The sequence below is a fragment of the Suricata suricatta genome, chromosome 9 (assembly GCF_006229205.1).
Source record: "Suricata suricatta isolate VVHF042 chromosome 9, meerkat_22Aug2017_6uvM2_HiC, whole genome shotgun sequence".
Lineage (NCBI taxonomy): Eukaryota > Metazoa > Chordata > Mammalia > Carnivora > Herpestidae > Suricata > Suricata suricatta.
Window position 1 is genome coordinate 25,483,402 of NC_043708.1, and position 21,866 is coordinate 25,505,267.

General features: G+C 48.7%; 1 protein-coding gene and 1 long non-coding RNA gene across 8 annotated transcripts in view; one reads left to right on the forward strand and one right to left on the reverse strand.

Moving 5' to 3' along the window:
• The window catches only part of FLVCR2 (feline leukemia virus subgroup C cellular receptor family member 2), a 57,118-nt gene extending 38,550 nt beyond the window's left edge, over positions 1 to 18,568 (reverse strand). For all 7 annotated transcript variants that reach the window (XR_003913761.1, XR_003913760.1, XR_003913762.1 and 4 more), the window contains exon 1: positions 17,559 to 18,568. Coding sequence is in view for 4 of the 7 variants with exons in the window: in XM_029953061.1 (XP_029808921.1) it covers positions 17,559 to 18,197 (639 nt within the window). In the remaining 3 variants the exon portion in view is untranslated. The remainder of the gene's footprint in view (positions 1 to 17,558) is intronic.
• Positions 18,569 to 18,815: 247 nt separating this feature from the next.
• Positions 18,816 to 21,228, forward strand: LOC115303012. The gene is made up of 4 exons (XR_003913764.1): positions 18,816 to 18,854; positions 19,507 to 19,627; positions 20,598 to 21,049; positions 21,138 to 21,228. It is a non-coding gene; the product is annotated as an uncharacterized LOC115303012 (long non-coding RNA).
• The last annotated feature ends 638 nt before the right edge of the window (positions 21,229 to 21,866 follow it).

Genomic DNA, 21,866 nt, shown 5'->3' on the forward strand with positions numbered 1-21,866 from the left:
TGGCCTGACATTTCTACTATTAGTCACCCCATAGTTACTTCCTTACAGGTCCACCTCTCCACCCTTAAATGTGAACTCAGGGACCTTTTCTTTCCCATTCACTGCTTCATCCTTAGGGCTCAGAATGTCGCTCAGAAACAAAGTAGATGCTCAATACACATTTGTTCAATTAAAAATAAATAAAGGTTGTACTGCACTGTCTCAAAAAGCCCATAGCTCCCAAGAATAGACTGTGTAGGTAGAGCACTGAACCCTATAAACGGAGCGTGTGGCCACTACCTCAAGACAGGCCAAGAGGATGAGCATCTTCATCCACTGGCTTTCATTGGTCACCATACCTGCTATCAACTGGGGACACGTGTGGAGGCCAGCCGGAAGGGATGCAATCCAGAATAAGTAGAATTCAAGAAGACAAACACAGGATGGCCATGTGGGTTACTTGCAAGGGACAGAGTTCAGGCCCAAGGTGGGGACACCCTAGGAAAGGCCATGGGTTTTTGTGGACCAGGAGGAGAATACAGGGCCAGCCATTCCTGGGGCAGATAACAAGGTGTCCTCTTCCCTCAGAAGATGGAGGAGCTTTGAAGACAGAAAAGGCAACATTTTCGCAAGAACTGCCCAAGCCCCAATGGTCTCTGCTACCACTGGTCACTGCCATGAGCTACCTGTAAGGGGCCTGGGAGGAAATGTGGTAAGGCCAAGACCACCAGGCCCTCAGGAGAAAGCTTCTCGCTCTGGGCCCTGTCCCCTGATGGTGTGAACCAAATCAGTTCTGTGCTGTGCCAATGACTAGGGGGCCAAAGGCAAACTGAGGGCAAAGCATAAGCTAACAGTCCCCTCCCCCCAGGTGGGACATGTGTGACATTCATCAGGCACTCTAGGCTGCCCCAGAACACAAAGGAAAAACAAATGGTTAACTGATAGATAAAGGTCTGTCATGCCAGAAGTGAGTCTCCATCAATTGGCAACTGTCTGAATGAAAAAAGGCAATCTCCAAAAACCTCCAGACTCAATTTTCTGGCTGCTAACATCACCCTCCCCCTAGAGGGTAGAAAATCTCATATAATCAATCCCTCCTCACAACCCCAGTACAGCTCTTTCTGCCCATGGATCCTGTCCCCATGCTTTAGTAAAATCACCTTTTTTGCACCTAAGATGTCTCAAGAATTCCTTCTTGGCCATCAGCTCTAGACCAGCCACCATCACCCCAAAACTACATCACCACCCCTGCTATTCACCTACGTTGAAGAGAGGAGCCATCCAAGTACATGCAGACTGAAAAGCTGCTTTGGGCCAGCCCTTGGCAAAAGCCCCTTCTTGGAATTCAAAAGGAATCAGGGTGTTCTGCATCACTCCTGGGGTCACAGAATTCCTCAGCTCAAGAAGTTCAAATTAGTGGAAATGCTCCAGAAACCAGCAGCTCTAGGGGAGGCTCCAACAGCCAGAATGACCAGAACTTACTCCGAAATCACGAGCTGACTCTAGGGGCAAGAATGCCAAGCTCTACATACAAACAGAGGCCGTGGCCCTCAAGCCAAGGACAATCCAACAACATGGGACTTCACAAAAGAGAGCGCACACGATTTGTGCACAGGAAAGCCATTTTATTCCTCGAGTGCCACGGGGAAGTCCAGAGTCTTTTTTTTTTCTTAAAAGGCACTTAAAAGCCAAGGTTGGCACAACGTTTCAGTGTTCAGGGTGCCTACACATCCAGCACATAATCTAAGCGGCAAGGCGACCCAGTGAGGTCAACGGTAGGACGCCCGAAGGATGCCCCCTATGAGGGGCATGTTGTGTTCTCCATTTCCTGAGTTTAAGCAACTTGCTGAAGTCACAGAGCAGTGAAGTAAACACTGGGGTATCTGATGCCCCCCATTCCCAGCCCTGCTCTCTTCCCATAGAACCTAGCTTGGCCGAGACAAGGCACCAAGTGCTACACATCCCAAGAAGACACAGTCTGAGACTCCAGATGACCCAGGGCCTGATGCAATCATTTGCAGTGAGTTCATTTTTTGGTTTTTTTTGTTGTTGTTGTTTTTGAGAGACAGAGAAAGACAGCGCGAGCAGGGGAAGGTCAGAGAGAGAGGGAGATACAGAATCCAAAGCAGGCTCCAGGCTCTGAGCTACCTGTCAGCACAGAGCCCAACACGGGGCTCAAACCCATGAACCGTGACATCATGACCTGAGCTGAAGCCGGACGCTCAACTGACTGAGCCACCCAGGCACCCCAGTGAGTTCGTTTTATAACTGAGAAATGCGTTGGGGACAGATTAAAAACGGCTAACACATTCACTCTGTACCTCTTATCAAAGTTCTTTCTGGGCAGTGAATCAGAAGGCAGTCCACTGGGAAGAGAGAATGTCAATGTCTCGGTAAGTCCCTCGAGACAGGCCAGCGGATGATCTGGGCTCTGGGAGTACAACTTCACCTTCTCCCACAGCAGCCCACGAACCACACACTAGCAAGGGGGACTGTCTCACTCCACAGAGAGAGCGAGAATTACTGACATGCCAGCCTGAGGGCCACATCACGGAGCAGAGGCTGAGGCGGTCTCTTGGTGACAGGACAGTGACACATCTGCGACACTTGACACTTGGCAAGCAGGGTGGTGAATGGCTGGAGGACAGGAAGTCGCTCCAGGAGCCCAGAGCCCTGATCTTTGCCCTTCCCACCCCCCTCAGCCAGCCCGGAAGAGAGAGGCTTGAACCACCTGCTGTCCTTCCTGAGGACCTGCTTCAAAGGCTCAGGAACAGAGGACGCAGGTGGAAGGGCCTCCGGGGGCCTAGTCACACATAAAAGGTGGAAAAGATTAGTAAGAGGGTTAACAAGCTGCATTCTTCACTCGCCACCCCCCCCACACTCCTGAGGCCACTGCTGACATGTTATTAGATGATAAGCCCAGAAAACACTCTGGAATCTTGCTTTGGCAGTGTGAAAATAACACCCCACAGCTAAACTGTAAAATTAAAGCACCAGACTTCCAAGTTCCTATCTAAATATCTTCCGTTGCTGCTGTGCACCGGGCGTGGCCTCTTCTGGCCCGTGTACTAGGAGCAAAGTCTTGTGGGGACTGGCCTCTCTGCAGGAGGGAATGACGCTGGCCCTGAGCAGCTCACTGGCTGAGAGCGTGGACCGAGGCAGGGCTGCTGACCCGTGTATGACATTGGGAGGCGGACCTGCGGGCAAACTCTTCAGGGATGAAGAAAAGTGGCTGACACCCAACGATGCCACAGATAGTGCTGCAGAGGCCGAGTGTGATGGGGAGAGAGGAGAGGTAACCGTGTGTGGAGGGCTTATTTGGTTCCAAGGCCTTCCACATACACTCCCTCACATAACTCGGGTAGCAACCCTGTGAGGCAGGCTCTCATGCTCCAGATAACCATGTGGAGGGCACGTGCCTTGCTGGAGGCCCCAGGCACAGCGTCCAGCAGGGCTCTGGGGTCTGGTTTCCATAAATCCCCCACCACAAGCTCACACATCAGTGGGCAGCAGAATCCCCCACAGAGAACCAAAAACACAGATACCTGAGCCCCACCCAGAGAGGCTAATTCCTTGGGTCTGCCCTGGGGCCCAGGAATCTGCATTTGTAACACACACCCCAGGTGGTTCTGGTGCTAAGGTTCATGGCCCACACTTCATGGTGGATCTCGCTGCCCGCAAGGAAAGAAGTCAAGGGGCGCCTGGGTGGCTCAGTCGGTTAAGCGTCTGGCTTCAGCTCAGGTCATGATCTCACGGTTCGTGGGTTTAAGTCCCAAGTCGGGCTCTGTGCTGACAGCTAGCTCAGAGGCTGGAGCCTGTCTTCGGATTCTGTGTCTCTTTCTCTCTCTGACCCGCCCCTGGTCCCACTCTCTCTCTCTCTCTCTCTCAAAAATAAATAAAACATTTTTTTAAAAATTTAAAAAAAAAAGGAAAGAAGTCAAGAGTTCTCAGCTGCTGTCCTTAGGTGTCTTAGGCAGGACTGGCGGGGAGAGGGAGGGGTAGAGAGAGAGAGAAGAGAGAGAGAAAGAGAAATCTGTATTCCCGTCAAGCTCCTTGGTAGGGGAGAAATGGCCTCTGAACAAGATCACTGAGTGGTTCCGCCAACGTGTCCAGCGTGGAACTGGAAGCCCAGGGTGAAGGTCTGACGAGGCTCAGATTGCTAAGGGGCAGTCTCCATCCCACACAAACAGCCCTGGAAGAGGCCCTGCTTGAACAGGATGACTCATGGCCGCTCACTTTCCACAGTTCTGAGTAGATGGACACAACGAATAGCCTCATGTATGGAGAGCTGTCTCCAGAGCCATCAGAGGAGACCAGGCCAGGCCCCCACAGGAATTTCCAGGGGAATGACAAAGGGGGGACAAAAAGGAAAACACTTCTCCCAACTTTTCACCTTCGTGCCCCTCCCTCTGGAGCCAGCAGAGCTGTCTAATCAAAAGCGGTCTCCAGGAAATGAAAGGAAATTGTGTCCACCTCCTCCGTGGAGAAGGAGCACACAGGAGCCAAAGCAAACACTGCTCTATTATGAGGTTCCGAGACCCACTGTCTAGTTCCAAGAAGATGGTAAGCAAACAGAGCCCGCGCCTGCCTCCCGTCTCCCCTAGGGCACACAGCGATGGCACTATTATCTGCCCTCAGCCTCCAGCAAGGCCTCCTCTTGAACCGTGTGGGACTGAGAAGCTGAGCTTCTTGAACGTTTTTGCACAGCACAAGAAAGGAAAGATGCCTGGAGTAAGATCAGAGAGCAGAAGAATCGAGCCTGCAGGAAGGCCTCCCACCTCTGAATGCCTCAGTTAAAGAACAGGGCCTTTAGTCCTGCAGAATCAACAGAAGGGAGATGCTTCGCTGGAGGTCAGGGATTGTGCTGGAGAAAAGTCAGGAGACAGAGAACAAAGAAAGACGAGGAAACATCAGCTTTCACGTTAACCGTACAGTTCTTTATCCTCCCTGATGGGGTTCCAGCCCTCATCCTGCCAGTCACACGGGGCTGTTTGATGTTGGGGGCTGGGGGGGGAGTGGGGGGCTGAAGTCGAGGAGAGGACATCCTGTTAACAGCACTGCTGGAAAAAGATCAAGAACCAGGCAGTAGAAAACTGAGAAGCCTGAACATCCGCCTTCCTTCAGTAGAACCTTAGGTTTGTGAGATTAAAACTGAGGTTTGGGTGATTAAGACTCCAAAGTCATCATCACAGACAACAGGTGTCATCACCACGTGCTGGGAAAATAACACCACCTCCCTGCATCTCCATACAGCTTTTAGTTTGAGTAGCTCTCAATGGGACAAGTCCTGATCACAATACTGCCTGGAAACTTCCTGGAATGGCCCACCCTCCCTAGCCACCCAACTCCTGGTCACTCTGCTCACTAAGAATCGGCTCCTAGGGGCACCTGGATGGCTTAGTTGGTTAAACATCCAACTCTGGATTTTGGATCGGGTCATGTCCTTACCCTTCATGAGTCTGAGTCCCACGTCGGGCTCCATGCTGACAGTGTGGAGTCTGGTTGGGATTTTCTCTCTTTCTCTCTCTCTCTCTGATCATACCCCAGCTCTCATGCATGCACTCTATCTCAAAATAAAGAAATAAACTAAAACAAAAGAATCAGCTTATACAAATTGCCTTTACTGATGGCAATACTAATAACATCTCTTCTTCATTTAGCCCTTCTTATCTGACAAATTCTGCTAACTAAGAGCCCTCCATTTGCCTCACTTAATCCTCTCCTTTGCCTGCTGCAGAGACCCATATTATCTCCAGCTTACAAAAGAAAATACATAGAAAACTTAAGGGATTTTTTCCAATGGTACAGAGCAGAGCTAAAGATGGTGTTCTCAACCACACCAGGTCCGGCACAGTTCAAGGCACATAGTAAGGACTTCATAGTCTTTTCCATTGAAGGAGTAAGAATGAATCACATCAGAAAGACAAATCCAGGTAGGACAGTCCCTTCCTCCAATGACCTGAGCTCTCAACTAAGTAGCCAATTTAATTCCTGTGTATTAATTTGTCCACCCACTTGCAGGCACCTGTTATGCCCAGAACCTTGCTCCGAGACACGGGAGAGGTATGTTAGTCAAATTTCCAGTCCTCTGACAAGTTTTCCATTTAGCCAAAAGAGGAGGAGGGGAAAGAAGGGAAAAGGACAGAAGAGACAGGGAGCGGAGGAAACACAAACCTCCGGAAAACAAAGGCCAGTAACCCAGTGACCTTAGCAAGCTCAGAATATTCTCCTCCAAGCACAGAGGCTGATGAGTTGATGGTAGGAGGTGAGCAGGTACTCAGCCCAAAGGGAATATCTCGCAAGCAGTGGATCTTTTTTTTTCCTGGTAAAATACACATAGCATAAAATTTATAGTTTTAACCATTTTCCTCCCTTTCTTCCTTCCTCCCTCTCTCCCTCTTGCTCTCTCTCTCGCTCTCTCTCTCTCTCTCTCTCTATCAGTAGTCTTCACGCCCAGCATGGAGCCCAACATGGGTCTTGAACTCACGACCCTGAGATCAAGATCCGAGCTGAGATCGAGTCAGATGCTTGACTGTGCCACCCAGATGCCCCATTTTATTTTATTTAATGTTTTATTTTTTTATTTTTGAGAGAGAGAGAGAGAGAGAGAGAGACAGTGTGAGCAGGGGAGTGTCAGAGAGAGAGGGAGGGAGATACAGAATCTGAAGACAGGCTCCAGACTCTGAGCTGTCAGCACAGAGCCCAAAGCGGTGCTGGAACCCACGAACGGTGAGATCATGACCTGAGCCAAAGTCGGACACTTAACTGATTGAGCCACCAAGATGCCCCCAGATGCCCCATTTTAACCACTGTTATTGTTTTGAGAAAGAGAGTACGAGCAGGAGAGGGGCAGAAAGAGAAGGAGAGAATCCCCAGCACGCCCCACACTGTCAGCACAGAGCCCAACGTGGGGCTGAAACTCACGAACCGTGAGATCATGGCCTGAGCCAAAATCAAGCATCAGACACTTAACAGACTGAACCACCAAGATGCCCCCGTTCTAACCATTTTTAAACTGTGTGGTCCAGTGACATGAAGTACATTCACACTCTGTGCAACCACCACCCTCAGAACACTCTTCATCTTGCCTAACTGAAACTCTGTACCCATCAAACACTGACTCTCTATTCCCTTTTCCCCTGGCCCCTGGCAACCACCATCCTGCTTTCTATGAATTTGAGTACTCTTTGTACTTGTGGGAGGATCAAAATAGATTTAATCTTTGTCCCCGGTTCCTGCCACAAAGCTCTGGAATTTCCTGAGTGATAGGAGTATCTTTTGTTACTCATGGGGAACTCTTTTCCATCACACCTGAATTTATGCTTTTGAGGTGCCTTAGAGTAAGTAAGGCCTGTAGATGGCTTTAGGATGAGTTAATCTCCAGAAAACCATGGGATTAGAGTTTGGGAGTTTTCAGCCCCATCCTCCCCTCCAACCTGAGCTCTGAAGTGCGGAAGGGAGCTGGAACTTGAACTCTGTAAAAACACACACGAGCGAGGAAATTCTGCGAGCCTTCCGGCCAGTGAACACATCACACCAGTACTGGGAGGGTGGCCTTCCTAGAGAGGCCCCCACGTCCTTTCTATCTGGCTGTCCCTGAGTTGTATCCTTTATAATAACCCAGTAAAGTAAGTGACTTACTTTACCAGTAAGTAAAGCGCTGGCTTGAGTTCTGTGAGCCATTCTAGCAAGTTATAGAACTTGAGAAAAGGTCATGGGAACCCTCTGTTTCTAACCAGCCAGTCAGAAATATAGCTGCCCCCACCAGGACTTGCCAATGGTATCTTAAGTGGCGGCAGTCTTGTGGAACTGAGCCCTGCACTTGTAGGGTTGGTCTGCATTAACTCCAATTAGTTAGTGTCAGAATTAAATTAAATTGTAGGACGCTCAGCTGGTGCTAGAAAATTGGAGAATTGGTTGGTATCAGAAAAAAGACACATCAATACCTCATATAAGTGGAATCATATAGTGTCTCTCCTTTTTTGGACTACCTTATTTCACTTAACATAGCATTTCCAAGGTTCATCCATGTGTAGTATGTGTCAGAATCTCCTTTCTTCTTAAGGCTGAATATTTCATTTTATGTGCATATCACATTATGTTTATCCATTCACCTGTAGATGGACACTTAGATTGCTTTCACTTTTTGACCATTGTGAATGACGTTGCTATAAACATGGGCATACAGATATCTATTTAACTTCCTGCTTTCAATTCTCGTAGGTATAGACCCAAAAGCAGAATTGCTGGATCACATGGTAATGCTATTTTTAATTTTTTGAGGAACTACCATTTGTGTCTTCCATATGACTGCGCCATTTTACATTCCCATCAGCAATGCACAAGGGCTCCAATTTCTCCACATCCTTGCTTACACTTGTTTCTTTTTTCTTTTTCCGTAACCATCCTCATGAGTGTGAGGTGGTATCTCATTATGCTATTGATTTGCCTTTCCCTGATGATGAGCATCTTTTTATTGACTATTTGTCAATAGTCCAATGATCTATTTTTTCTTTTGTTGCCCATGCTTTTAGTATGACAACCAAGAAATCATTGCCTCACCATCCAACATCATTAAGCTGTTTCCCTGTTTTCTTCTAACAGTCTTACAGTTTTCCCAGCACCATTTGCTGAAAAGGCTAGTGATAATGATGTGTCAATATAAGTTCATCAAGTAACAAGTTGTGTCACTGTGGTTTATAGTTTTCTCAACACTGTTTATTGAAGACTGGTGATTATGATGTGTCAATGTAGGCTCAACAACTCTAACAAATCTACCACTCTTGTTAAGAATGGGGGAGGCTATGCATGGTGGAGGTGTGGGGTTAAGGAGGGTAGGGAGTATCTGGGAAATCTCTGTACCTCCTATTTAATTTTGCTGCAAACCTAAACGTGCTCTAAAAAATAGTCTTTTGAGGGGCACCTGGGTGGCTCAGTTGATTAAGCATCCAACTTAGGCTCAGGTCATGATCTCAATGGTTCGTGGGTTTGAGTCCCACATCAGGCTCTGTGCTGACATCTTGGAGCCGGGAGCCTGCTTCAGATTCACTGTCTCCCTCTCTCTCTGCCCCTCCCCTGCTCTCTCTCTCTCTCTCTCTCTCTCTCAAAAATAAATGTTTTTAAAAAATACTGGTTCTATTTTTTTTTTAATAATGGTTTCCATTGGCCTTAGCATCCTTGTTGAAATCATTTGGCCACATATGTGAGAGTTTATTTCTGGGCTCTCTATTCCATTGTTCTATATGTTTGTCTTTTGCCAATACCTTACCGCCATGATTAGTACAACTTTGTTACTAGTTTTAAAATCAAGAAGTGTGACACCTCTAATTCTGTTGTTCTTTTCCAAGATTGTTTTGGCTATTCAGTGTCCCTTAAATTTCCACATGAATTTTAGGAGCCATTTTTCTATTTCTGCAAAAAACATCATTGAGATTCTGATGTGCAACGGTTGACTCTGGAAGTTGTTTTTGGTAGTATTTCCGTCTTAACAATATTAAGTCATCCAGTAGTCTTTGGCAAATTTTTCCTAGGTATTTTGTTTTTGATGCTACTGTAAATGGAATTGTCCTCCTAATTTCCCTTTTGGATTGTTCATTGTTACTTCACAAAAATATAATTAGGTTAAAGTGTTGCAAATTCAGTTTGCGAAAAGGCCTAGTTCTTGGGAGCACAGCATAGGGTAGGGGGGAGAGGGAGGGAAAATGTATGCAAAGAGGCCATGAAATGTCCTACCATTTTGGACGTGGCTTTATCTTGGTTGGGTGTTTGCTTGGTGGCTATCTTTGATGAATCTCCAGAACTCCCACAAAGAATTTATTTTAGCTGGTTTCTAGCTTATTTAACATTTCTGAGTGGGAGCTAGGGTCTGAAGCTTCCTGACCCACCATCTTGCTGATGTCACTCTTCAAGGCCTAAGGCTTATTCCCCAAACAGTGAGTGTATCTTCAAGGAGAGAATTAAGGAGCCACACTGGTCAGAACAGACAGACCAGACTGGGAGGGAACAAGAGACAGGCTGGACAGAAATGGCAAGGAGCAGGGGTCTTAGCGTGCTAACCCAAAGACGTACCCTTGATTCCACAGACTTGCCAGGCACCTGTCACAATGCCTCCAAGGCGACAAAGACAAAATAGAAGTCAGGCCAGGCCAACCTGAGCCTACTCCAGTGCCCTGGGCCGAAGGTCAAAGAAATCAAAGGATCAGGAGCACCAGCCAGGCTCCACCTCACATTCCACCAGGGCCTGTCCTCAACCACCCCCCTAGGTTGGAGTATATGTTCAAAACCTTAATGAACCCGAATTATGGGCCCCACCCTCGAGCCCAGCCTCTTCCCTCAATCTGAAGGGTGAACGGCTGAGCTCCCAGCTGCTCCCACCTTCACGCGGGACCACATACAGCAAGCAGGTAATAGGTCTGCCCCGAAAAGACCGTGGCTCCGAGCAAGAGGCTGCCTTCCCATGGCCTGCTGCTCCTCTCTCCTAGTGATTTCAAAAGCTGATAGGTATTCTCACCTGGGAAACCAGATGAAAAGACAGGAGCCCAGGCCCCACCCCTAGAGAGTCCAGTTAAGAAGGTCCTCCTAGGGGCCCAGGGCTCTGTATTTTTATCCAGCCCCTTGGGTGAGGTGTGCGGTCACCATTTTTGGCTTGGAGCACTGGTCCGGTTTCCTCCTCAGAGCTGCTAGCCTCCAAGCTCAATTCCACCAGCCTACGTGTTTGATGCATGCTTTCTGAAAGGAAAACTAGAATTCATTTTTACTTTACCTTCCCTAGAAGTCTCAAAATGGAAGTGTTGTGGGGTTTTTTTAATGTTTATTTTTGATAGAGAGTGCGCAAGCGAGGAAGAGGCAGAGGGAGACACAGAATCGGAAGACAGGCTCCAGACTCTGAGCTGTCAGCACAGAGCCCAACATAGGGGCTCGAACCCATGAATCATGAGATCGTGACCTGAGCCAAAGTCAGACACTTAACAGACTGAGCCACCCAGGTGCTCCTCGAACTGTAAGTTTTATCTGATCCACAGTTTCAAATGATAGAATATAATTAAACACACACCTATGCATTAGTTATCAGCACTTTAAAAAAAGATTTCATAAGCCAGACACAGACAGATAAATATTGTATGATCCCATGTATATGAGGCATTTGCATTGGCAAATTCATAGAGACAGCGAGCAGAAGAGGGGCTACTCCGGGCTGGAGGGAGGGGGTTGGAGGAGTCACTAGTGGATGCAGAGTTGCTGAGGAGACGACCAAGCTTTGGGTATACACAGTGGTAGTGCTCACATAACACTGTGAAAGTACTTAATGCCACTGAACTGTACACTTACAAAGAAGAGTTAATATGATACCTATTATGTCTCTTTTATCAGAATAAAAACAAACAGAACAGACTTCACCTAAATATCTGGATGTCTTCTTTCTCCGGAAACAACAACAGCCAAATGCGACCTGGTAACATTGGGTCATGCCCTGTATGCCAACAGTCGGCAGGAGGGAACCAACTACTCCCCGTAGATGGGGCATGGACTCTCGCGTTTGCTCCACACCCCAATTTCACCTTGACTCTGTCACATATCTAAGGCCTGGGTGGCCCCTAGGAGCACCTGACTGATGGTCCTGGCCCCACCCCATCAGTCATCACTAAGTCAACCAGGTCAGTCACCGCCTATCTCTTCCAGGCCCTGGCCTATTCCTGTCTTCCAGGGCATAAGGGGAGGCCAAGAAGTGGTCAGCCGTATGGGCAGGCACTCCATGTGCTTTCAGTGACAAGAACAATCACTAGAAGAGGACAAGAGTTTGCCTTCACCTCCCCCAACTTCACTCAGACCATGAAACACCTCTGACATTAGAAAATCCAGAATGGAGGGTGCCTGGGTAACTCAGTCAGCTAAGAGTCAGACTCTTGATTTTGGCTCAGGTCATGAACTCATGGTTGGTAAGTTTGAGCCCCACATTGGGCTCTGTGCTGACAGCTCAGAGCCTGGAGCCTGCTTCAGATTCTGTGTGTCTCTCTTTGCCCCTTCCTTGCTCACTGACAGCACAGAGACTGCTTGGGATTTTCTCTTTCCACCGCTGCCCCTACCCTGCTTGTGTGCTCTCTTGCTCTCTCAAAATAAATAAATAAGCTTTAAAAAAATTTTTTTAAAGAAAAAAAGAAAAAGAAAGTCCAGAGTGATAAGCCTAGACTTTAACACACCAATGACCATGATTTTGGAACAAGAGTAGGTTGACCCCCCACCTCATGACCGTGATGCCTGAGTCAGTGTCAGCAGACACCCAGCCTCTCTGGGTATTACCACACCATAAGCCAGTCCAGCAAATACCACTTCCTCAAGGGGGGACTCAGTTTCCTGGAACCCATCTTCATTTGCTAGAATCTGATATCCGATACTGAAATACAACATGGTTCAGGACATGGTCCTCCAAATTACAGCCCTTGGAATTTAAAAAAAATTTTTTTTAATGTTTATTTTTGAGAGAGACAGAGTGTGAGCAGGGGAAGGGCAGAGAGAGAGGGAGATACAGAATCCGAAGCAGGCTCCAAGCTGTCAGCACAGAACCCGATGTGGGGCTTGAACTCACGAACTGCGAGATCATTACCTGAGCCAAAGTCAGTCACTTAACTGACTGAGCCTCCCAGGCGCCCCTGGAATATTTTAAGCTGAAGGAGTTTGAGGTAACAGCAGAAGCAGAAAAGTCGCTCTGACCTCCTCCTTCTCCTCCTCCTCCTCCTCCTTGCCCATCTTCCCTGAAACAGGTCTTAAAAACCACCTGTGAGAGCTGCCACTCTCATGCCAGGAGCAAAGGAGCACCCTCACCTCTGAAGACAAGGGATGCCAAGGAGAACCCTAACCACCAGGCCTCGTGCAGCTCCCCCCGCGCCCCCCGCCCCCTGCAGTAACTCCCTACTCCTGACCACGACGGTGCGCTTTTCATCAGACCAAGCAGGACCGTACGCGGGGCTGTTTCTTTTTTCCTCAGGAAGGCTCCCATGTCATGTGTTACTGATGATCAGTTTAGAGGGAGACACCTGGCTGGCTCAGTCAGTTGAGCATCTGACTCTTGGTTTCAGCTCAGGTCATGATCTCACCGTTTGTGAGATCGAGCCCCTCCTGTGGCTCTCTGCTGACAGCACAGAGCCTGCCTGGGATTCTCTCCCTCCTCTCTGCTCCTCCCTTGCCCATCCTCTCCCACATTAGCTTGTGGACTCTGTGTCTCTTAAAATAAACACTAAAAAAAAATAAATTTAGGGGCGCCTGGGTGACTTGGTCGGTTAAGCGTCTGACTTCGGCTCAGGTCATGATCTCGCCATTGGTGAGTTGAGTCCCGCATTGGGCTCTGTGCTGACAGCTCAGAGCCTGGAGCCAGCCCCTCCTCTGCTCACGCTCTGTCTCTCTCTCTCTCAAAAAATAAAATAAACATTACGAAAATTCAAAAATATATAAATTTGGATGACGTTCTCCTGATAATCTGTCTTCATCAGTTTAAGTTTTAGACTCACCCAGCGCCCCTAAGAGGGTCAAGGAAAACCGGCCCCTCCCGCCCCCTAAATAGCATCATTGTTCTAGACCTGCATGTCCAACCTGTTTATGGAACACATCCCGGGAAACGTGGCTGGCTGTAAGTGTGAAATACATGCCTAAAAGAACGTAAAATAACTTATTAGTGATTTTATTAGAGATTATAGGTTGAAAGAATATTTTGGCTACATCAGGTTAAAGAAAATTTAGTACTAAAACTAGTTTCACCTGCTCTTTCCACTTTTTCTTTCTTTCTTTTTTTTAATATTTATTTTTGAGAGAGAGAGTGTGCGTGGGTTGGGAGGGGCAGAGAGAGAGGGAGATAGAGGATCCCAAGCAGGCTCCGCACTGACAGCAGAGAGCCCGCGGGGCTGAAACCCATGAACTGTGAGGTCATGACCTGAGCCAAGGTCTGACATTCAACTGAATGAGCCACCCAGGCGCCCCTGCTCTTTCCACTTTTTAGAAAATTTACATTTCGCCAATCTGCAATGTAGCTGGTAGAAAATTTAGTAGTACGAGTGGCTTGCACTATATTTCTATGGAACAGTGCTATTTCCAACAGCCTGAACAGTGCGGCTGCTCCACAACTGCTTCTGGAAGGCTACCATACAGGAGTCCACGCTTACCCACAAGGGAAACGTCCCAAGACCCCCACTGGATGCTGGAAACTGCAGCTGGTACTGAACCCTATACACACCATGTTTTTTTCTATACATATCTACCGATGGTAATTTTAATTTGTAAATTAGGCACAGTACCACGTTAGCAATAGCTAGCAATAAAGTTGAACCACTGCAACAATATACCGTAATCAAAGTTCTGTGAATGTCGCCTTTCTCTCTCTCTCTCAAAATACCTTCTTGTGCGGTACTCGCCCTTCTTAGGATGATGTGAGATGACAAAATGCCTATGTGATGAGACAAGTGGGGTGAATGACATGGCATTGTGACACAGTGTGAGGTTATGGGTCCCCTTCTCATAGGTCAGAAGGAGGCCCGTCTGTTTCCAGGCTGACCGCAAGTGACTGAAACCATGGAAAGTGAAACCGGGGATAAGGAGAGACTACTGCATTTTCTTAACTCGAAAGCAAACACTCTCTCCCACTCTGTTTCTAGGTGAAACTGTGCTCTGGGCTGTTCAAGGGCCCTTGAGGAAGGCCCTTCCCATCTCGGTGCTACAGGCTTATCGGGGCTGAGGCTCACTGGGTCTCTTCCAGCCTCCACATTCCATCACCAGTCTCTAAGACAGGGCTTTAGCCCAACCCTCCTGCTATAACATTGTCCACATGACTCAAAACCCCAGGTGGATCATTTCCCTGGAAGCAATGGAACAAGTGTTGCTAAATGCTAGGCTGTTACCACCTGTGCATCTGGCCAGAGCCAAAGAGGCTTGGTTGCAATTCTAAGACTCCTTCCTTCTCTCACTCGAGCTGAGGATTCATAGGTTTGAGCTGAGGATTCACAGGTTTCTTCTCCTCCAAAGACCAGAGCCCCACCTTCTTGGGGCCTCCCACTAAGCTCAAGGGGCAGAATCTGCCCTTTCACGATTTACAACACAGTGGGTGGGGAGGCGATGCTAAATGTCAGGCACCGGCAAACAGAAAACAGGCTGGAGGCTCTGGTCCTGGAGAAAACCACTGGATGTTTTTTCACCACCAACAACCAGACACAAGGAGCAAAATTTGAACCTCACAATCCTGCCCGGCCCCCTTTGAAAAAATAGATGCTGTAGGGGAGCCTGGGTGGCTCATGCGGTTAAGCATCCCATTTGTGCTCAGGTCATGATCTCACAGTTCTGTTCATGAGTTCGAGTTCTGCGTCGGGCTCTGTGCTGACAGCTCAGAGTCTGGAACCTACTTCAAATATTGTGTCTCCCTCTCTCTCTGCCCTTCCCCCACTTGTGCTCTGTCTCTCTCTCTCTCTCTCAAAAATAAACATTAAAAAATTTAAAAAATATATGCTTTATCCACACGACAACTTGGAACTGGCCCACTGACATGGGCTTTTGGAGGTGGAGCTGCATTCAAATCTCCCTTCTACCACTTAGCAGCTGGAGGACCCTGGATAAGCTCCTTCCATCTTTCTGGGTCTCAGTTTCCTCACCTGTAACAACAGGGGCAATTCTACCTACCTCACAGAACTGAAAAATTACGTAATAAATATGAAAGTGCCTTTTCTTCCCCTTCAATTGTTCCTAAGCATGTAGGTAAAGAAGATATTAAAAACCCCATGGGGAGTGAAAATAAATCCTTGATGCGTAGGTCTGGGTGTTTGTTTGTTCGTTTGTTTATGAGGATCTTAGGGCCTGGCACCATTTGAAAATCTGGTCCAGGAACTTTGCAAAGGCGTGGATTGTCTTTACAGTCCTAGCACAGCGTCGGACAAAATGCAGGTACTAGGTGACTATTTGCTGAATGAATGAATGAATGAATGAGTGAATGAATGAATGAATGATACATTTGATGCGGGCAGAGCTGGTGCTACACGCCAGAGGCGCTAGAGGTCAGAGTTACCAGGGCACAGGGATTTGCAGATCAGCGTGAGGTTTGCAAGCCACGAAGAATTCTGTGGAGGAGCATTTGAAATCTGTTTAGACAAATGTGTGGAGCCTTTTCCCCCAAGCGGCACAGCTCAAGGCACTCTAATAATACTTCTCCTCCATTCAGCCTGCTTTCCTCACAAAGAAAGGTTAAAACTCATGCCAGGAACCAGACATGGTCATCTCTATGTGAGGAAGCATCAACAATTCAGTTTTGCATAATTTTTTTTAGGGTGAAGCCTAAAAGATCAAATGAAACATTTGGCTCTGCGATCCAAATATATGCTGTCAGAGTGTTTTTAAATGTAAAATTCTTAGCATTTCCTCGCCTCAGTAGGGAGTGCATGTGGGGGAATGAATCACTCATTTTATTAAATTTTAAAGATATACCGCGTTAAGTTTCCTCACAGGTGTATGAGGTCAGACCTGAAAACCTGTTAGTTTATGCTTTATGGCTTACAGAAAAATTCTGCAATCTCTGATCTCGCCAGGCTACCCGAGGTCTTCTAGTTAGCAATCCTGCCCTCCTCAAACAATGGCTTTGAGATTGCAGAGACCTTGTCTGAATCCTGTTCTGTTGCTAATAGGGAGATTTAACCCTTGGGAGGCCTGAAAAGTTGTGCCTTTCCTGTAAGGGAAAAATCCCATAAGAACTAAGGGTTCCTGGTCACAGCCACAACTGCATCTGCCTGTGAGTAATGGTCCAGATAAATGAGGATCCTTTCATAAATATTTGCTTCAAACATTTGGAGGAGGCAATCAGATTCATAAAATGCCCAGCTTTGGGGGTCATAACCTCAATGGAGATGCAAAGAATCTGAGATCCTCCTTCTACAAAGAAGGTGAGAAAAGGGATTAGGATGCGAGCTCCCCACACATCTCCCAAAAGGTTTCTAGGCCTTGGAAATTCAGAGAAAGATTTCTACTCCATCCTGCTGGGTTTGGCTTCAACGCCCAGGGAAGGAGTCTGGCCCGAAGCATTGTTCCCACCGTTCTGGCTTCAGCTGTGTATAAAAGAAGGTAAGAACCCTGCCAAACACCATCAGGGCAGCGGTCTGTGAGAGTCCCTATTACAGGACTGCACTCTAGGAAAAGCTGGTTAGTCAGGCTAAAAACATCTGCCAATTCTGGTGATACCAGAATAATCTGACGCCCATTGGCTGCTCCCTGAGAAAGAATAGCTTTCTTGGAATCATGGGTTTAGGCTGGTGGACAAGCAGGGTCAGGAAGGAGACCATAAACAAGGCGTATGTTCCAGAAGCATGCTTTCTGCTGGGGGAGGAGAAATTGTTGGAGAAAGAAAAGGTCTCCTCCTTCTGCTTCCCTGCACTCCTCTCCCACAGCCATCCAGTCACAATCACTCAGAGCCATGAAGTCACCCAGAGTCACAAACACCGCTGAAGTCAGAAAATGACAGTCCCCTGCAGACTTAGGTGCATTGGGCACAATCTAACACACTGAGCCTCCCAGCGGCATGACGCCCCTTCCTCTGCACGTGGGCAAACTCCTCAACCAACCTGGTTACCAAAGACAGCGATGGCGCAGGCTGTTGACACCTCATTGGCCCCGAACCAGACAGAAGCGATGCGGGAGGGCATGCCCAGGATGAAGACCTGGGCCACAGAACAGATGACCTGGCCCAGCACGGTGACTGGGAAGAGATGTGGCTTCAGGCTACCCAGCTTCACCCAGGCCCCCAGGCAGTTGAGAGCCGATCCGGTGAGGGCGATGGTGCGAAGGCCGAACTTCTCCAGCAGCCAGGCCACGGGCACGAGCAGAGGGATGTAGGTCAGCATGTAGCACATGGACAGCCAGTCGATGGCAAAGGCACTGACGCCGTAGAATTTCATGAAGATGTTATTGATGGAGCCGTACTGGATCCACTGGAAGGCGTTGCACATGGAGTAGCAGCTAAACAGCAGGACCACCGCCCAGCGGCGCTTGCTCACCTTGATCACACTAAGGTCCTCAGGGTACAAGCTACTGGAGTGGACCAAGCCACTGGGCTGGGCCAGCGTACTGGGGGGGGCCGAACTGCTGGGGTGCCCCGAGGCGCTGCGGTCCGCGCGGAGTGCGGGCTCCTGCGCAGGGGTGCCGCCGGGCTCCTGTGCAGGGGTGCCGCCGGGCTCCTGTGGGTTGGGATCTTCATTTACCATGACACCGCCTCTCCCGTAGCCCTGGACAGGTGCTGAGGACTCCAGCAGTCTTCACGGACAGTGGCCTCGGCTGCTGCCTTCGAGCTGCCGGGACTCTTGCCCTACAGCCCACCCCAGAATAAACGGAGCCCAGAGCCTGGGTAACAGCTGCGAAGAGCTCCCTGCACTCACCCCCGGGCTTCTGCTCCCACTTTTCCTTGGTGTCTTTGGCCCCCGACCGCTGTCCCAGGCTGGCCGCGGACACCTCGGGCCGGTCCCGCCTACGGGTGCCTTGAGTCCTCCCCAGGGGTTCAGGCCAAGTTCAACCCCTCGGTCTTGGGGGGGAAAACGTTCGCGCCTTGCACGGAGCCTCTAGGTGGAACTCGGTTCCGCTCCCGGGCCGGCTTGGGGCCCCGCCCCCTCGGGCGCACGTGACCGCCCCACCCCCCTCCGCCCCGGCTTCCCCCACCCTCCTGCCCCCTCACTCCCTCCAGCCATCTCCTGCTGGGCTGGTCCGGCGGCGCAGTTGTTTCGACACAGTTTGCGGGGTGCATTCCTCCCCCACGCCCCGGGTGCCATGGAAACCGCCGGGTTAACCCCCACCCCCGGCACTGCCCCTCAAATGCTTTTGCCCCTCCCAGGGGACCCCGCAGGAAGAAAAACACCGACGCTGCAGAGGTAACCCCACGGACAGAGTCTCCTCCGCGCTTGTTCCCATTCCCTGCGCGCGGGCACCGATGCCCGGCGCCTGCAAAGTGTTCTGGGGAATGCAAGAGGGATTCCGGACTTTTTCCCACTTGGCTGAGCTCCCAGATCCTTGCTGAACTTTGGGTATAAAGAGATTTGTAGATTTCCCAGTCTGGATGCGCTCCTGGGGTAAACGGGAATTGCAGGAAACTCGTTTTGCTGGTTGCTTTCCCTGCAGACGTGGTCTTTTCTTGCGGAACTCAGATTTGAACCTGTGAGGTAGGGCTCTTCTCTCCTGTGGGGTCTCTGGGCAGCCCTCTGGGCGAGCTCCTGAGGATGGAGGGTAGACCCGAGTTTGGAGATTTTGTAGAGCTAGCGGTGCTGTGGAGCATCGCGGTGGCTCTGGACTTGGTCTTTAAGTAGCTTTGGGCTGCCACCTGTTGATCCCAGAGCAGGACAGAATGTAATGCCGCAAGTCATCGCCTCCAGAAAGTCAGGCCTGCAGGGCAGAAATACCTTCTCGCGGTGTCCATTTTAGCCTAGGGACAGATAAGAGCCAGATTCTCCCTGGGCTCAAACACCAGCCTAGTTGCTCCTAGGTGTGCCGATGTAAATTAAGATGCTCCACCTCCCTGTGCCTCAGCTTCTTCATCCGTAAAATAGCGATGATGAAATGACAGTACCCATCTCAATGCTGCTTTGAAGCTTGAATGATGTAAGGCATGAAAGGACTTTGAAAATTCCTGGCGGATCGTAAGCATTCCGTGAGTGTTGGCTATCCTAACTATTCAAAGGCTAAACATTTGTTGTACACTGCTAAACATGTTTACTGTGTGATGTCATTAAAGCATCACAGGAATTCTGTGATGTAGTTACTATTGCCTGCCTGCGTTTAAGATCAGAAAACGGAGGCTCTAACAGCGAAGCAGCTTCTTACTAAGACCCCCACTGGCTTGAAGATGCATAGTGGTCATGCCAGTCTGCATTCAAGCTGCAGCCCGGCTGCTCAAGTGCAGTCTGGGAACACAGCGTGGGCATCATTTTGGAGCTCAATACAAGGGCAGGAGCCCAGCCCCACACGTGACCTCCTGAATTAAAGCTACATTTTACTTATTTATTTATAGTATTTTAGAAATATTTATTTATATTTTATAGTATTTTAAAATGTTTATTTATTTATTTTTGAGAGACAGAGACAAAGAGAGAGGGTGGAAGGGGCAGAGAGAGAGAGACAGAGAATCCCAAGCAGGCTCCTAGCTGTCAGCACAGAGCCGGATGCGGGGCTCAAACTCTCGAACTGTGAGATCATGACCTGAGCTGAAATCAAGAGTCAGAGTCTTAACTGACTGAGCCACCTATTTTTAGTATTTTAAAAAAGATTTTATTTATTATATTTTTAATGTTCATTTTTTCTTGAGAAAGAGAGAGAGAGACAGAGCATGAGTAGGGGAAGGGCAAAGCGAGAGAGGAACACAGAATCTGAAGCAGGCTCCAGGCTCTGAGCTGTCAGCACAGAGCCTGATGCAGGGCTCAAACTCACGAGCTGTGAGATCATGACCTGAGCCCAAGTCTCAGCCATGAGCCACCCAGGTGCCCCCTAAAGAGTTTATTTTTAAGTAATCTTTACACCCAACTTGGGGCTCAAACTCACAACCCCAAGGTCAAGACTCACCAACTGAGCCAGCCTGGCGCCCCAAATAACTAAATTTTATTTATTTATTTTGCTTAATGTAGGCTCCACGCCCCACATGAAGCTCAAACTCGACCACCCTGAGATCAAGAGTCGCGTGCTCTACCACGGAGCCAGCCAGGCACCTCTAGAGGCTACATTTTAGAAGATTTCCAGGGGATGTATTTGTTTGCGCATTCAAGTTGGTGAGCCGCTGAGTGCCACTGCTTGCCTTTTGTTTGCTTTGTAAATTTTCAGACCAAAAAATGAATTTAAAGCTTTGGGCGGTGATTCTCAGCTTGGGTTGCACATTAGAATCACATGGGGGACTCTTAACATTCCTTTGCCGTGGCCAAACCCCAAGTCAGGTTCTTCACGAGGGACCACTAGCATCTGCACCTTTAAAGCTCCCCAGGGGATCTCAGCAGGTAGCCGAGTTTGAGCCACTCTGGTGGGACCAGAGTCACTGGTTCTCAGGAGAACACTGCTTGGAGGAACCCACTTTTTGGCAGAAAGGGTAGGTCTTAGATTATAATGGAATGTTTGAGGAAAGCACTCATGCCCACGAGGAATTTCTACACTAATTTAACATTCCCCATGCTCAGAATTCCAGCAGTTCTGCAAGGAGCACAGAGCATCCATTCTCTTGGAAAGCCTTCCAGCACCTCTCACCGTGTCTTATTCCTGGGTCAGCACGGACTGCTCTCCAAACTCTTCACAATATATTCTTTTTGTGCATGTGTGGTAAAGAAATTTATTTATTAGTTTTTTACAGCAATCTCTACACCCAACATGGGGCTCGAACTCACAACCCCAAGATCAAGAGTCAGATGCTCTACTGACTGAGCCAGCCAGGCACCCCTTTACAAGGTATTCTTAACTTCATCTTACAGATATGGGAAACTGAGGCCCGGCGAGTTGGAGTGTATAAGTCAGAACCCCACAGCTACTTGGCATCAAAGCAAGCAACAATACTCTTCTGCAAGGTCCCCTCCACACAGCCTCCCCCCTTTGCTCCTTTGGGGTAACAAATGCTTCAGTCTGGTGACAAATCCCAAGTGGCCTAATCTGCCATTCAAGCGATTCAAGGGGTTGCCTTTTGTGGTAGCGTGAGTTGGATCTAATGTGAGGTCTGGATTCAGTCTATGAACCTCTCTATCCTTCAGTTTCTGGTCTATAAAATGATGATTAAAAATACCTGCCTCAGGGAGGCACCTGGGTGGCTCAGTTGGTTAGCTTCCAACTTTGGCTCAGGTCATGATCTCAGAGTTTGTGGGTTCAAGGCCTGTGTCAGGCTCTGTGCTGACAGCTCAGAACCAAAGCCTGTGTCAGAT